Source organism: Ciconia boyciana, chromosome 19 (assembly GCF_034638445.1).
Source record: "Ciconia boyciana chromosome 19, ASM3463844v1, whole genome shotgun sequence".
In the NCBI taxonomy this organism is placed as follows: domain Eukaryota; kingdom Metazoa; phylum Chordata; class Aves; order Ciconiiformes; family Ciconiidae; genus Ciconia; species Ciconia boyciana.
This window is the reverse complement of record NC_132952.1, coordinates 5,062,466-5,077,496: the sequence shown is the minus strand read 5'-3', so window position 1 is coordinate 5,077,496 and position 15,031 is coordinate 5,062,466. Positions and strand designations below refer to the sequence as shown.

At 39.9% G+C, this 15,031-nt stretch overlaps 1 protein-coding gene across 7 annotated transcripts in view; it reads right to left on the bottom strand.

The window, feature by feature from the left end:
* The window catches only part of RERE (arginine-glutamic acid dipeptide repeats), a 258,495-nt gene that overhangs the window by 177,890 nt on the left and 65,574 nt on the right, over positions 1-15,031 (bottom strand). For 5 of the 7 annotated variants that reach the window (XM_072883764.1, XM_072883759.1, XM_072883763.1 and 2 more), the window contains exon 2: positions 2,749-3,219. The exons of 1 other annotated variant lie outside the window; for it this stretch is intronic. In XM_072883764.1, coding sequence (XP_072739865.1) covers positions 2,749-3,073 — 325 coding nt within the window. In that variant the 5' untranslated portion in view covers positions 3,074-3,219. Of the gene's footprint in view, positions 1-2,748; positions 3,220-15,031 lie in introns of those variants that run through there. One more of the 7 variants, XM_072883765.1, reaches the window with a different exon arrangement.

Below are 15,031 nucleotides of genomic sequence, written 5' to 3'. Positions count from 1 at the left end.
GTGTATTCAAGCTCTCACTCCTGTTAAGAAATTATGTTTTAAATAAAATTTAAAAAGCATTATAGTCAATTAAGGTTTCAGCTAGGCTCATGTCCCTCCAACAATGAGCTAGCCAGTAATGTGTGTTCTCGTTGCTCTCCGTAGTTTTCAAGACAAGAGACAGATGCAAGTTTACAAAAAGCACAAAGAGCAAACTGAACAGTATCTGAAGTATCACTGCTAGGGTACAACTCTTATGCTAGTTACTACTAATAAAAAGTAAACTTTAATAAGCACATTTTAAAATTACAAAACAAGTATAAAATATCTCAATTACCACGAGTTCTATGGCTTTCCTTGTTCTTTCACTAGATAGCCTCCTCCAGATCAGATACAACCACTTCCCCCCATCCCCTTTTCTTCAAACAGTGCAGAAAGATGGGCAAAGAGAAAATGAAGCAAGCTGCCCACGGCCAGCACTAGTCTTAGTTGAGACTGGGCAAACGAGCTTTCAAATCCTCTACCAGACCGTGCAACCTCTTCCAAACCCTGCCAAACACCACTCGTATAAGGAGGAATTGCTCCCCAAGCAGCCAGCTCCCTTACCATTGGTTCTGCAACCACCATCACCAAAACGCGTTTGACGAAGTACTCTGCCTGTTGGAGAAGACTGTTCTCCCACACTATCAACCATGGGTGCTCCCTGAAGTCCCATAAGGCGCGAGTGGTACTTGGCCAGCATTTACAGAGTATTTGCTGCGTCCAGGTTCTGACACATCTCCCTGCCCGTGCTGTGACTGAGGCTCTACCTTGCATTTCAGGCCATAAATAGAATCTTCCCCAGCGTGTAATTGCTGGCAAGAGAGTAGGTACAAGCCATAACCGAAGCTCTTACCAGTCTGTACATAAAGAAGATTTCTCTTCTGAATGGATACTCTCGTGAAAAATACAGCATAAACAATCTAAGCTCTCCCCGCACTACCAGCATTTACAGGCTCTCTCCGCTCCTTTGTCAATTATCTGGCAAAGGTGCAAACTCTGTATAACCACAGTACCAATTCCTGCTGTTCTGCAAATATCCCTCTCTCCAAGTACTGCTACATGAGAGGTACCCCAAGCACCGCACCTACTGAATAAAGAGTGCTAATACTTCTCCATCCTACTACAGGATAAAAATCAAGATCACAAACTGATTTGCCATCTTAATTTTAAGCAAAGTCTTTTAGCAATAAAGCCAGTGTATCTCATTGTACTACCGAGCCCATGCAACAGCTGTTCTTAACAGATTCTAAATTATCTTTCATCTTCTGACACTGAAAATAAGATTGCCACCAAAGCTGATGCTTTTGCAGGCTCCCTCTTGCTACTGCTCAAGCGACAAATATTACTCAGCTACAAGCCCTGACCAAGAGAAAAACATCTCTTTTGAATGATTTGAAATGATATTTGAAGCATTTCAATAGAAAAGCTATTCTGACAAGCGTTGGTAGATCTAAGTGCAAACAGACTCTACAACTTTCACATGGAAAAACAAGTATGGAATGCAACACCTCCGAAACCAGCAGAATTTCAGCCCATCTGTATCTGCAGCTGATACACATACAACTAGCACTTTAGAGCTTTTAGAGCAGCTACAGCTGGATAGAGCATTTAAAACATTTACATCCGTACTCATACAATGAGATTTTGGTAGTTAGGATATACAGCACCTCATGGAAAAATCGGACAAGATTTTACCTCATTAGTTTCCATGGGTTTTAGTTTGACTCTATCTCTCTCTTGCTCCAGCAGTGTTACTACAACATACTGATCATTTTACAGAAAAGTAATATAAAACTACCAGAGCCCTTAAGCCAGTGCTTTGAACAGTAAAGCCAAACATAACTACTCCTTGTGGTGGAACAAACAACTGCAATCAACACTTTTAAAATGCTGTGTAGATGAACACAGAAGTTCTTACTCAAAAATGAGGAATACAGCTAGCTGAATAATCTAATTTTCAAGTACAATTTCCTTTTGAGGAGAAAGTTAGCTGGCAGCAGCCACAGGTTAGATCTTGAAACCTTCCATGAGACCTTAGAAGTCTTATGTGAACTTGGCAGTAATTAAGAGGCACGTCCAAGACATCCAGAGCACACTGCAGGCTTCTGCTTCCGGCCCCAAAACATCCCAGATACTTGCTGATACTGACACTGCCTGTTTTGACCACAGCTAAGCTGCTGTGCGTAGGCATTAGCTAGCTATTAACAAGGGGGGTGAAGTCAATGGCATAATAGGTATGAGATCTTAAGGCACCTGATTTATATTTCACAAACAGAAGACAGGAGAGGAGCTCTACAAAGAAATCACAGATTCGCAGAAAAACCTGTGAGAAAAATCTCTATATGCCACCGAGTCCAATCTCTAGCTCAGATCAGGTCTCGTTTCAAAGTTAGAGTAAAGTGCTCAGTGCTTTATCCAATTTAGTTCTGCAATTCCCAGGGACAGAGATTCCATACGATACACAGATAATTAATGCAGCAGAAAGAAAAAAGGGTGGCTCTTTTTCAAAGAGGAACTAAGTTCATTCCAACAAATTAGACATTACAAGATATAGTCAAAAGCTTTTGCATGCATATCCATATTTGTCTCCAGTGGAAATGTGGCAACCTGCCCCTAGGACAATCATGATTTAAATTAACAGACAGCACATTGTGCTGCCTGCTGCAGCCAACTAACTGGTAGCTCTGGTGCACAATTACTTTCAAAGGAAACATAAGAATTTCTTACCTCCAGGCCTGTATACAACATCATCCTCTGTGATAAAGGACGTTATTTCACCGTTGTCTGTTCTCTCATATCGGGACTTCTTCTTGGGTGGTTTCTTCTTGCTTTTCTTGGTGGACTCCTCTGTGGTGGCACTGTTGTTGTCATTGTCCTCATCTTCACTATGGTCACTTTCCGCATAATTCTTGGCACCTCCTTCCAACGTACAGCTCCGTCGAGGACGCGAGTTCTCACTCTCCCTCACCTTGTCTCTCTTGTCTCGCTCCTTATCCCGGTCTCTATCCCTGTCCTTTTCTTTGTCTTTGTCTTTTTCTTTGTCCGCTGTCATGATTCGCCACGTGCCTTCTTCTGTCCTCTCACGGCTGGGCCTCCGTGAAAGGTAGACAGTGAGCCTGGGCTTCAGTCTTCTGAATTTCTCACTCAAATCCAGGAAAAATTCAACCACTCCAACAACCCCAGCGTTTTAAAAAGGTTCTTGAAGGGGTGGGGGGGGGGAGAAAGAGGGGAAAAGCCCATGTTAATATTCAAAATTATTTCAATTTCTGAAAACAAAAATTAAAACCAAAGAAAACCCCACATCCTAAAGCAATTCAGTATGGAAAACACAAGACAGTAAAATACAAGGCGGTCTGTTGAAGCATTCATAGAAATGATAACTTATGTAGTGTCTGTAAAATGTTTGAACCTATCTCCATCCTCAAAAAGATCTCAACTCCTTAAAAAAATTATTTTGTTCACTACAGAAATATAACAACTTCTTGGATGGGAAGTGCTCACTGAGAACACATATCATTTTATACCTGAAGCTGAATAGGAAGCATGCAAGTGAAAAAAACCACATTCAGGAAGGGACAAGCCCAAGAAAGGAAGAGTCTACAACTTTTTTTCTCTCAAAGCAAATGAAAAACTTTAGCAAATGGCTGTGGGGTTTTACATCTCAACACCACTAGCAACGGATGCCCTACAAAACCAGTACAGAGTAAAGAATGCCATCTGGACCTCCAGGGCAATCTGTTAGGAAGTCTTCCCCCTACCCTGCTTCTCCAAAAATAGAACTAACCTGTAATCCACAGATTACAGGAATGCATTAATTGAAACCAAACCAAATCACAGCAGTTACAAGTGCACTAACAAAATCTGCTTTTCTACATATCAAAAATACAACCTTTCATGCTTGCTTTACTAATAACAGAACACATGGAGACGGATTTTTGTAACTCATCACCTTCACACATTCAGTTTCCTGTTGGGGAATAGGAAGAGAAGAGATAATCCTATGTTTTTACTTCCCTGATCAATACAGTTAACATCAACTGCATCTTTTTTTCCTTCAATGCAAGTTTAGGTTTAAAAAATTGGGCTTGCTGGTACAAGACTATTTGCAAGCTTGGACCTACGGGCCAGGATCCTCAAACCACAACCAAGCGCACAGAACAGTTGCCTACTGTCGTGGTTGAACCCCGTGGGCAGCTAAGCACCACGCAGCCGCTCACTAACTCCCCGCCAGTACCCTGCAACTGGGGTCTGGATTAATTCCCCGTGAGACACTATTACAGTACCTCAGTCAAATGAAAGGCAATGAATACTGGCCCTATGCAGCTTATCCTTTATTCTTTTGACTCAAAATCGAGTTTCCTGAAAATGTCCTTTCTATTGGTCAAATTGAAATGATCTGGACCGACAGGTTGCACGATACATCTGAGTGACAGCCAGCAGCACATCCATTAGCATTTTTGGTACCTTCTCTGCAAAGGCTCTAGGAATTTGCACCGACTGAAGTATTTACAAGTGCCTTTTAATATCACTCAACAGCAGCAGTCTGAACAGTTACAGCTACTACCAAACAAGAATCATAACATACCGTTTTTTCTGTAAATATTCGCGAAAGGATATTTCAAGAAGGGCGCATCCAACATACAAAGGCAAGTTACCTTTTTTCCCTAGTTCACCAATTCAGGATAAAGCTGAATTTACCCACATCTAATTTGTAAGTTTTCAGGAAGCTATTATTTACTGCAACTTGAAATTAGTCCACTGTGTAGAATGCTATAGCATGAAAGTCAGGGACCTAAGAAGATTGAACGTTCATGCATTAAGCACCTGAAACCACATTAGAGAAAGAAAAAGGCTATTTTGATTTTTAAGAAATCAGCTGAGAAGTCAGTGATCCTGTGTATTTGAAATTTCTTCACTCTTACATGAAACTCAGACTACAATATTCTTGTCCCTGTTGACTACTACTTCCAGCAATGGAAATAGCCAGAGAGAGACAAATTGCTTTTGCTGATACAATTCAAGCTGTGGCTTGAATCTCTCGGGCATTTCCTGAATGAACCGATCATCCAGGTAGGAAATGATTCTATTTTCTTTCCTCCTTATAGCAGCTGCCATCATTCTGATAACACACAAAGGGAATCCAACAGAACTCCAGTAGAGAAGACTACAATGAATCTGTCAATTGCCAGAGAAGCTGCAGATAATAGAGATAGTAATGGTCTACAGGGACTCAGTAAGAAATGCCTTAAATTTCTAGAGGCTAGGAAATTCCCCAGTAGCAAGCTTGAGTTGTTGGGGTGGTTTTTTTCCCTACTGTTGTTGATTCAAAATGAACAGATTATTTACTCTCTAAAGTCAATTTTGTATGAAGACTAATTACTTTCCCAGGACAATCTAAGTTACAGGCAGTGGCATGTTAACCTATGCACAAGAGATCTTTATGTGTTCTTTAGAGATCAGAAACTAAAGGATATAGGATACACCTAAAAACTTTATTCAATTACCTCCAAGGATAGATAAAATCCAGCCACTTCTGATTATCCTTATATACTAGCCCCAGTTCTCAAAGACTCCATTTTTGAGTTAGGTACAAAAACACAAGAAACTGAAACCTAAACAAAAAGGCTATTCTTTTCAGAGCTTTTTCCATTACTTCTTGTCTTACTTGTCATATATCACTACCCCTTCCTGTTTATTAAAACTTGAATGTTCTTTACAAGTTAATTTTGGCGAACTTAAAGGAAAAAAGCCAAGGAGCAAGTCCTTTTGTCTTGTTTTCAGTGAAGTCCAGAATGTCTCAGCAGCATCTAAGAAGCACTTGCACAGTTCAATATCATTAAGAGACAACACAATACGGAACTCCGCTCACGTGCAGATATCTATCTTAAATTTACCAGTTAGGTTTATCACCAGCATAGGTACCACTGGTTCTTATGCTCTTAGGTTATGCAAGGTCCAAGTTGCACAAAATCATGATGGAAAACACCTTCTGTTCATTTAATTTTCTAACTGCACTAACAAAGCTTAGCATATGCACAGGTAGTAACTAAATGCAATGAAGCTATAACCAAATGAATTTTTATGTTCCAACATCACTTCTTTGACGACAGCTTTCTTAGGGCTTACAAACGCAAACAGGAAACAACTACAAATGCTTTCAGGAAACAACTCTTAAAACAGTCCCATCTATACGCAACCTATGTATTTTCTTCAGCTCTCTCCCCTGAGCATAAAGCACTAATTTTGATGATAGAATTACCACAACTTTTATCAAGAGACTTGTTAAGCCAAGTGTCCGAAAAGAAGCTGCATCAGTTTTACTTTTCTCTCTCAAGGGTGGAAGCCTATCTTCCAAGCGGAAGATCTCAGTATTACCATCTTTTCAACACTATAAAAGATCACACCCCTCTTCTGGCACAGCCAACTGCAGCGCAAGCACCTTCTTTTGACTGCAAAGTGCAGAACGTCCTTTTTTTTTTTTTCTTTTTTTTTTTTAAGTAATTTCTAAGTTAAAAAAAATAATCCATCCGTCACCACAATAGTTCATTATTGGGGATGGGTGGCAAACAACAGAAAAAGCAGGCTTGAAACCTGGCCAGCTACAGAGCTTTTTCCTTGAAGCCTCAAGATGAAAAGCTAAGAAGGTGCCAACCACTTCACATCTCTAAACATAAAGGAAAAAGGAATTTAAAGTTCCTGTCTGAAGGAAAAAGAAACCAAAACTGATTCATAACTGACAGATAATTCATCCATATTAATTTTATCTGCATCCTGAAACATTCTGAGCTCCTCCTTGTATTCTCCAAGTCTCAAGGAACCAGAGTTGTGCAAATAATTCTGAAAAAGTAGCCACAATTTCAGTGCAAGCTGCTCCTTGCCAAACTTTACTTTGAAAGTAAATTTCAGGTGAACCATTTTACACTAGTGGAGTCTGTTCAAGGGTCAACACCACATCAAATCCACAGTGACCTCCATCGGGCTGGCAGGTAAATCACTTTACAAGAGTAACATACCAAATGCACTTCCCCTTACTCTATTTTTCTATTTTCATCAACACTTTTTATGGGCATCGGCAAAAACAACTTGCCAGCAGAGGGAAAATCCCCCTACACAACCTGCCATGGAGCGCAAGAAGAGAAGCCTCCAAACATCAAGGGCCAGAGGCTGCCGAGGAAGCACTGATGAATTCCAGTTCTTGCCATTAATGAACAAGAACAAACACTGCAGGACTTCACAGAACTCTCCACATAACTGCAGATTTAAGTCCTTGTTGCTTCTCTCAGATTAAATTCAAATGAAGTACTTCAGTGTTTTCATTACAAGTTCAGATTAAATTCAAGTGAAGTACTTCAGTGTTTTCATTACAAGTCCAATTATTATGGGGGGCTTTCCTTTTTTTTTTGCACGACAAACTTCTGCATAGAGAAGTAACATTGAATAAACACTATGAACACTATGTTCATAATGATTTCGTTTACTGTAGGGCTGTGCAAGAATTGGCGTATACCACAGTTTGCTCAGTTAGTCTGTTCCTCTATGAAATTTCCAGATACAAATACAGCAAAATTGCCACCACCTCCTAGCTCCTGTTTCAGGAGAAGCCATACAAAAGTAATTTTCATAGCCAATGTATTTATGAGCAGTACAGGAAGCCTCTTCATCTAATCAGTCTCTATCTGGTCCGACTAGCATTAAAAGGCAAGTGATGAAAGCTCATCGCAAGTACTATTCAACTTTCTTACACAAACATATCACATTTCCAACACTATTTTACTAAAAAAAAATTCAGTTTCAAAAATATTGCAGGATTAAACCAACATCATCATGAAACAATAACTACTTTTGTCTCTCCAAGAATAAAGAAGTCACAGGACCTTAAGAGCAGTTGCATCATGACTAGGAAAAAAAAAAAGGGAGGAAAGATACTGTTACACAACCTCAACTGTGTAGCAGTAATACAGGACTACCAGAAGATCAAAGAAAAATTGTTTTATCAGCAACCACCTAATTAACATCAAGCCATTATTACCACAGAGAAGTATTTGATAAATAATCTTTATTATTTAAGCAATGATCCAAACATGTTTTAAAGATTCCAAGATATATTTTGCCTCTACAGTGAAATACAACATTTCCCCTTGCCACCTCCCCACTTTTTATTTACTAACACCAGAAACCAAAAGCAAATAGCTATTTAGAAATAGAAGCATACACCCAATGTTTGCAAGGATCTCTTCAACCATAAGAGCAGAAAGTATCTTACAACTGAAATACTACATCGTCTAAACTTAAGCATTTGCATTTAATCTCACACATTCTTACTTCACCCACCAACCACCCTGGAACAGGAGACTACTCCCAACTCCATATTCAAAAGCTATAATGTTGCCTAATCACTCTTGACCAAAATGTAAGTACTGTGAAAACATATCTGCTGACTCAACACAATTCAGTTACAGATGTTGTAGTGGGTTAAGCACTTTTATCATTCTGTATGTAATTACACATGAACATGGAACCCATCAAACTAAGACCATCACAAAAACTACAAGAGTATTGCGAGCCTTCTTTTTTGTTCTCTAAAGTAAACAGGGAGAATACATCATGTATATTGCCAAATACAGTAATCACACAGATGTTTAAATCTGGATTAGGACAGTAGAAGCAAATACACTGAAAATCTTAAGTGGTTTTTGGCAAGCTCTGAAGCTTGGGTTTCCAGTAATTTTACTCACTGGCAGCTCCTCATTCTCATTATACCAAACCACCACCCAAGCAGCTGCTTCTGTCATCATACTACAGAAAAGAAATTCAGGTTACAGCACCACAGGTTGAAGAGTATTAACTGCCTTTGATACTGGTTTACTGCTTCTTCCACAGGGAATTTTTTAGAGATTAATCTTGGAAAAAAGTCATTTAAGCTAAAAGGGGAACACTCACTTTACAATGGCCGAGACTGGTATACAAAGGAGTGGAAGAATAGCCCCCGACCATGCTTTGTTCAATGCAAGTTGAAAAACCCAAGGAAAAATGTTAGCTTCACCACAATCACACGCTAAGATTTTTTGTTGTTGTTGTGATTTTTTTAACTAGAGCCTCCGGATATGTCCATTTATCCAAGTAAGTTTATTACATCCAGTATGGGATAACTTTAATGTCTGATGGCATGCTGGGTGGAGATAAAGGCCCTTGTTATCTTAAACTGTTTAGAAGTCAAACATAAGCCAAAAATGTGTTTGCAGAGCTACTTGCTGAAGTCTTCTGTTCTCTGCTTTCTAGCAGAAAATGCAGATACTTACAACTTCTAATCCTATTCAAACTTTCTCACTCCTGTTAAAATGTTCAGGTCTCCAGAGATGATGAAACAGAGGAAACCAGGATTCTGGTAGGAGACAGGAACCTTAATTTAGGAGCCTGGGCCAGACATGATGGAGGCGAGCTGGCAATAAGCGTCCCAAGCAAAGAGAAGTCTGAAAGCAGGTGCTTCACCAAGTCAGAACACTGCCCCTACAGCATTCTGCTACTTAGTACGATATCCCAAGAATATTAAGTGCTCGCAAACAGTATTTTTATACGGAAAAAGTGTTTAACATTGCACAACAGTTTCTCAGAACAGTTAAAACTAACAGCTTCAGACAAGTCTCAAGGATAACTCCTCTGCCCTCAGAAGTTCAAGAGGAACACTTCAGTGCAAACGCAGTTGGAAAGAAAAGCACCGCAGTTACAGTCCCCGCGTTCCTGAAACGGTCTTTGGTGTCTCTCACCTATTCGACAGGCAACCTGTGAGCAGCATCCCCCCAGAAAGTGACACACAAAGGTCCCAGCCACCTTCCAGGACACAGGATACACACGCCTCTTATGACTAGGCCTTCTCTAGTCAAACCCAGAAGTAGCCAGGCGTTAGCTTTGACTCTCACTAAACCTTTCTCAGTTCCAGCCCCAAAGACAGAAAGAACGAAAGATGTCATCATGACTATGATTATGATCTGCCCATGCATTTTCAAATGCAATCTAAAAGAATTTAATGCCAAAGTATCTTGTGAGAAATCAAGCAGACATGATTTAACCTTTAAACTTCATTTAAAAAAAAAACCTGAAGTGCAGAACTTCATAATCATTATTTTCAACTGATCATTACCCCCCATTCACCTGGTTAAGTTTTTTTCCCAGCTTTTTAAATCTAGTTCAAATTAAAGTTTCATCGTGTGTTCAGACACAAAAACCTTCACATCCTCCCATCTAAGTCAGGAAAGCAGGATACTACCGCTCCCACCAGAAATGAGTTACAGTCAGACCTGGGCACTGCGAGTTCCTAACATGGCCAAACTGCCATTACCCACTCCACACAGCTCTGCAGTTATTTGATCTGTACACCTGGAAATCATTATCAGGCATACATACCACCTCTTTGCACATTAAGTACTTAAACCTCTTAACTAGTATTAAAGAATCAGGTTTTAAAGATAATGGGAAAGCAAGTCCAACAGAAATGCTGTGAGACTGAAACAGGAAGGCATCTAAGTATGCAGGGTAACTAAAAGTATGGAGAAGATTCCTTTTTCTTATATAAGCCAGACAGATAAATCTTTTAACAAGATTTGTTTGGTCATGTGTTACCAGTCTTAATAAACACAACAGGACCATTCTTCTGTAAGCTTTTAGTCTCATATTACAAGATAAAAAGGCACTGTTTTCAGCAAATGCCAGATTAAAGGAAGTATGTGTTGCAACTGCGAGAGTTCCTTCCACAGAGTTTTTCTAATTCTGATGTCAAGGAAGAATTTTAACTTTGTTTTAGTGCAAGGGATTAAATTAAAAAAGGGAAAGAACACAGCCCATAAAGATTCTCCCATATACTCATAAGGTTTGAAGAACTGTGTTAAGAAAACCTTCAAGATAATTTGTGATAAATAACCCTAATAAGACAACATTAGGAAAAGGAAATCTCAGCTGTAACAGACAGAACGAAGTGCTAAACTGCAAGTATCAAAAAGCAGCACTAGTACCGTGGTTCAAATACTCACATGCCTGCTTCAAACACACAAAAGAGTAGCTTCTATCCAGCTTCCACTTCAAAAGATCCCACCTTCTACGATAAAGCTCATTAACTGCATGAGCTCGACCTCCCTGGGGAGGCACACAGAAGTTTAACCTTTAAGTTTCAGAAAAGACCAAGAACATCTGTTACCAACTTTCTCCCACATTCTTTCCCTATCTTCCATTTGCTGTTGAAAACGTGAGTTGCAGACATGCAGAGTGACAAAGTATTTCAAGAGTTCATGCAGGATATCCCTCAGAATATTCTCCACCCCCACAATCCATTCATCATCTCAAACTGAGAGCCAGAGCTACTAGCCTCATGGCAACACGCATCCACAAGCTGCAAACTGAAGTCAAATTCCATGAGAAGTCAGCATAGGAAGAAAAGAAAATGCAGCAAGAGCTTTATACCATTACACTTGGACAGTATTTCATACAGTTCGGAGTGAGATTTTACTGAAGATACTTGCCCCAACTTTCATAATCCAGATCCTGCCGGAGTTTACCCACAGTATTTTCCAGTCAACTGCCACATACAGAGCCTAAACACAGATCTCTCCCTGCCACTAATAGGGAAAGGAAAATGAACCCAGCTCCTGAAGGCAGCAGCAGAGAACTATCCTATCTGGCAGCATACATGGAATTGCAAGCCTGTCAATACCAGAAATTCATAGATAGTACTAGGCCTTCTGTTCTTTTAGACTTTGTATTTCAACAAAACCCAAGACTTGTGTCACATCCAACTAGACTATTCTACAACAGTGGATAGGTGCCAAAAAAATTGAGATTCGTGCAGTCTCTACTACTGTTGCATTACCTGTTGTGCTGTGTTCACTGTAATACTGGTTTAGTATTGCTACTCCTGCACCTGAAAAACAAGAGTGAAAGCTTGGCAGGGATGGAGTTGAGAAAAGGTTACTTCAATTAAAATGCTCTGACATGCTGCACAGTGACTTTTGTTTGGTTCTTGTTTGGCTTTTTTGGGATGCTGAAGGGAGTCAGTTCATAGTTTGAGAAAACAATCTGGAAGTGGTTTCAAAAGTTAAGGAAGATCTGGTTATGAATGTGAATGCAGCCATGCCAATTCAAGTCACATTCTAATGCCAAATAAGAAAAGAAAATACAGCCAACTTACACAGCCTTGAACTAGAACTCTCCCTGGCTGATGTTAGTCAAAGAAAAAGAAAATATCGATAGCTAACATCTGTCTAACAACCCCATGCAGCAGTACCTGTCGCAGAATCTCAAGATGTCTTAAAAGCATTTGAGAGTTTGTAAAGCTTTGAGATCTCTGAATAAAGTAAGGTAAATATGATGAGCCTTTTATTACTTCAGGATTCATTCACTAAGTTTTCTGCAAGCTTTAGAGGATAATTGGCTTCCAAAGTTCTCACATATATATATATACACACACAAAGCTTTTTCATACAACATTAATGCACTGGTCAGTAAAAAAAACAAGTTACTTTTCTTCCTCTATTCTCATGCACCTCATGACTCCTCTGAGGAGTGTGCCAGCCTAGTTAGTGCCTCACCAGCTTCACAGCTGAGTGGGTGGCTGAAGGGGTCTGCTCCCTGTTCTTGAATGCTCATGGGACTAGTCTGCAGCCTTCCTGGAAGCACATCTGCTGAAAGCCTTTTAAAAAGCTCTTGCAGGTCTCTCTCCAATGAATGATATGCCTCTTATCAGTTGTCCTCCTTATCTCCTTCGCTGGCATTTTGAGTTTATAACACAAATATAGTACTAGAACACTTTGGCCAGTAATGGTCATTATGTGTTACATATTTACAGTCCATAGCTCTTGTAAGCCCTCTAAGTGCATGCAATTAAAAGCATATTTGTTCACTTTGAACTGCTCTCTGCTAATCATCCTCAAATGGTTCAAGAAGCTAGTGTGTAGAGAAAGAAACAAACAGGCATTGACTTCATCAGCATCTCTCAGAGCTGAGAAGTAATCATCACTTGAATAAAGGCAGACAATTCAAGGTGTTTCTCATGACAGACAACGACCTTTCCACCCCCCCCACCCCATTTACCCAACTTGACCTGAGAAAAGAAAAACAAGAGATCTCCTATTTCTGAGCCATGCCTTACACCAACTATGCTCACAGCTGTCAGTTTTTAAATCACAGCCTGTATAATGCTGCATATCAGCGCTCTCCCACTGCACATTCCACCTTCACACTGATACGTCCTGACTTGGGATATTATGGCATCATTCTGAAATCCAGGTCGAGGGTCTGTTTGACAGATGAGCTATGCAGGATGACAGCTTAGATAAGATCATAAGTCCCTCTCTTCAACACAATGTTGATGCTACAAAACTTAAAGGAACAGGAGGAAAAAAAAAAAAAAAGAGTGAAGGAGATCCCTCCCAGAAGCAAAGCAGGATTTCACAAGGCAAAAAAGTTACTTCTGCATTTATCAACACAAAGTTACAGGCTATTCTGCATGTCTTCAGAGTTACATTTTCAGAGGAGGAACACGTTTCATTTCATTTGACTCACAAATGTTTCAAGTATCTTTAAATCTTTCCTCAGAAAGCAGCCAGGTTTACCTGGCAATGTGGGGATTTTTAAAGATTGGAGTGGTAAGGGTCTAAGAGAGCACAGTGACATTTCACTTTGTTTGTGGTATTCTGATTGGCATAGGACAGGTAGCACAACTATCTGCAAAAGGTCTTAAATTCAATAAGTACTAAGAACAAAATTTTACAAGACAGTCAGCTTTGACCACAAATTAGACTGAAAGAGCAGGGATAATATTTGGGGTGAACGTATCAGCTCCCACCTCCTCCGAAAGTGGTCAGGCAATTTATCTACCATATTCACAAGAGTGATCTGAGAAAATCTTTCTGAGAACACCTGCTTTTGGCAGTTTTACACATGGAATTACATTACTTCTTACAGAAACCTAAGTCAGTCACAATTTCTCCCCATATTAATTCAAGAGCAGTAACATAAAATCAATACAGTCCTAGAAAGTGTCCGTACTCCCAGTAAGATTTCCCAATTTTAACCAGATAAATTAGCTAGGCTTTCCATTCTCCCTGTTACTGTTTGGTGAGGAATCTGAACAACAGCAGGGACACTGGAGCTGTCTGCACACTCATTTTGATAGGAGGCTGTTAGTTTGGCCACCACCTGAAGAGTTCAGCCCTCTTTACCATGCTGCGATACACAAAACCCTGAAGACAGCCCCTGCCAAACCCCATGCCCCTTTCACCTCTCACACATGCCAAGAAGCTGCAGGGCCAAGTGGCTAGGTGGCCACTTCAAAACCAGAGAGCAACCAAGATCCAGAACTACGACCACAGCACAAAAATTCAGATCCCAGCCCACTGTATTGATCCACTCTATTAAACCATGATGCTTAGAACTCCTCTAGTCATTTAAAAAGGTGCTTTAATGGCCTCTGGAGTCATAACGTATGGGAACAAACAATGATCCACAGACAGTAAATACGAAGCCATGTATTTACTTCCTTTTCTCTAAAGTCATTCAGGCTAATGTAAATTATTACTTCAATATAGGTCTGAGTAATGTAAAGTAGTTGTCCCATAACACCATTAAAAAAAAAATAGGACTTTTTAAAAAGTCCATGTAATGCAACATAGCTCCCTCACTTTAAAAGGCTGTTAGGGGAGAAAAGGCCCAAGGGACCTGCAAAGAGCTGCTATTGTAACAAGAACTATTATCTAGGGAATTTAATGTCATTTGGAGCCAAGAAAACATCTGCATTGTAAGGTTGCTTAACAACATTTAAAACAGGAAAAAAGAGTTAAACAAGAACTTGTTATGATACACAGCAGATTATTTTGAACAGATGATACTTTTGTCAGCCACAATTACTTAGCTTTCCCCTTCCAGCAACCATATCAAGCCAGAACTGGATTTGCGGGATAACTATTCAGCCCACAAAACACAGGTAAGAGACAAAAAATGAGATTAGGGTGGAGAACCTAAAACA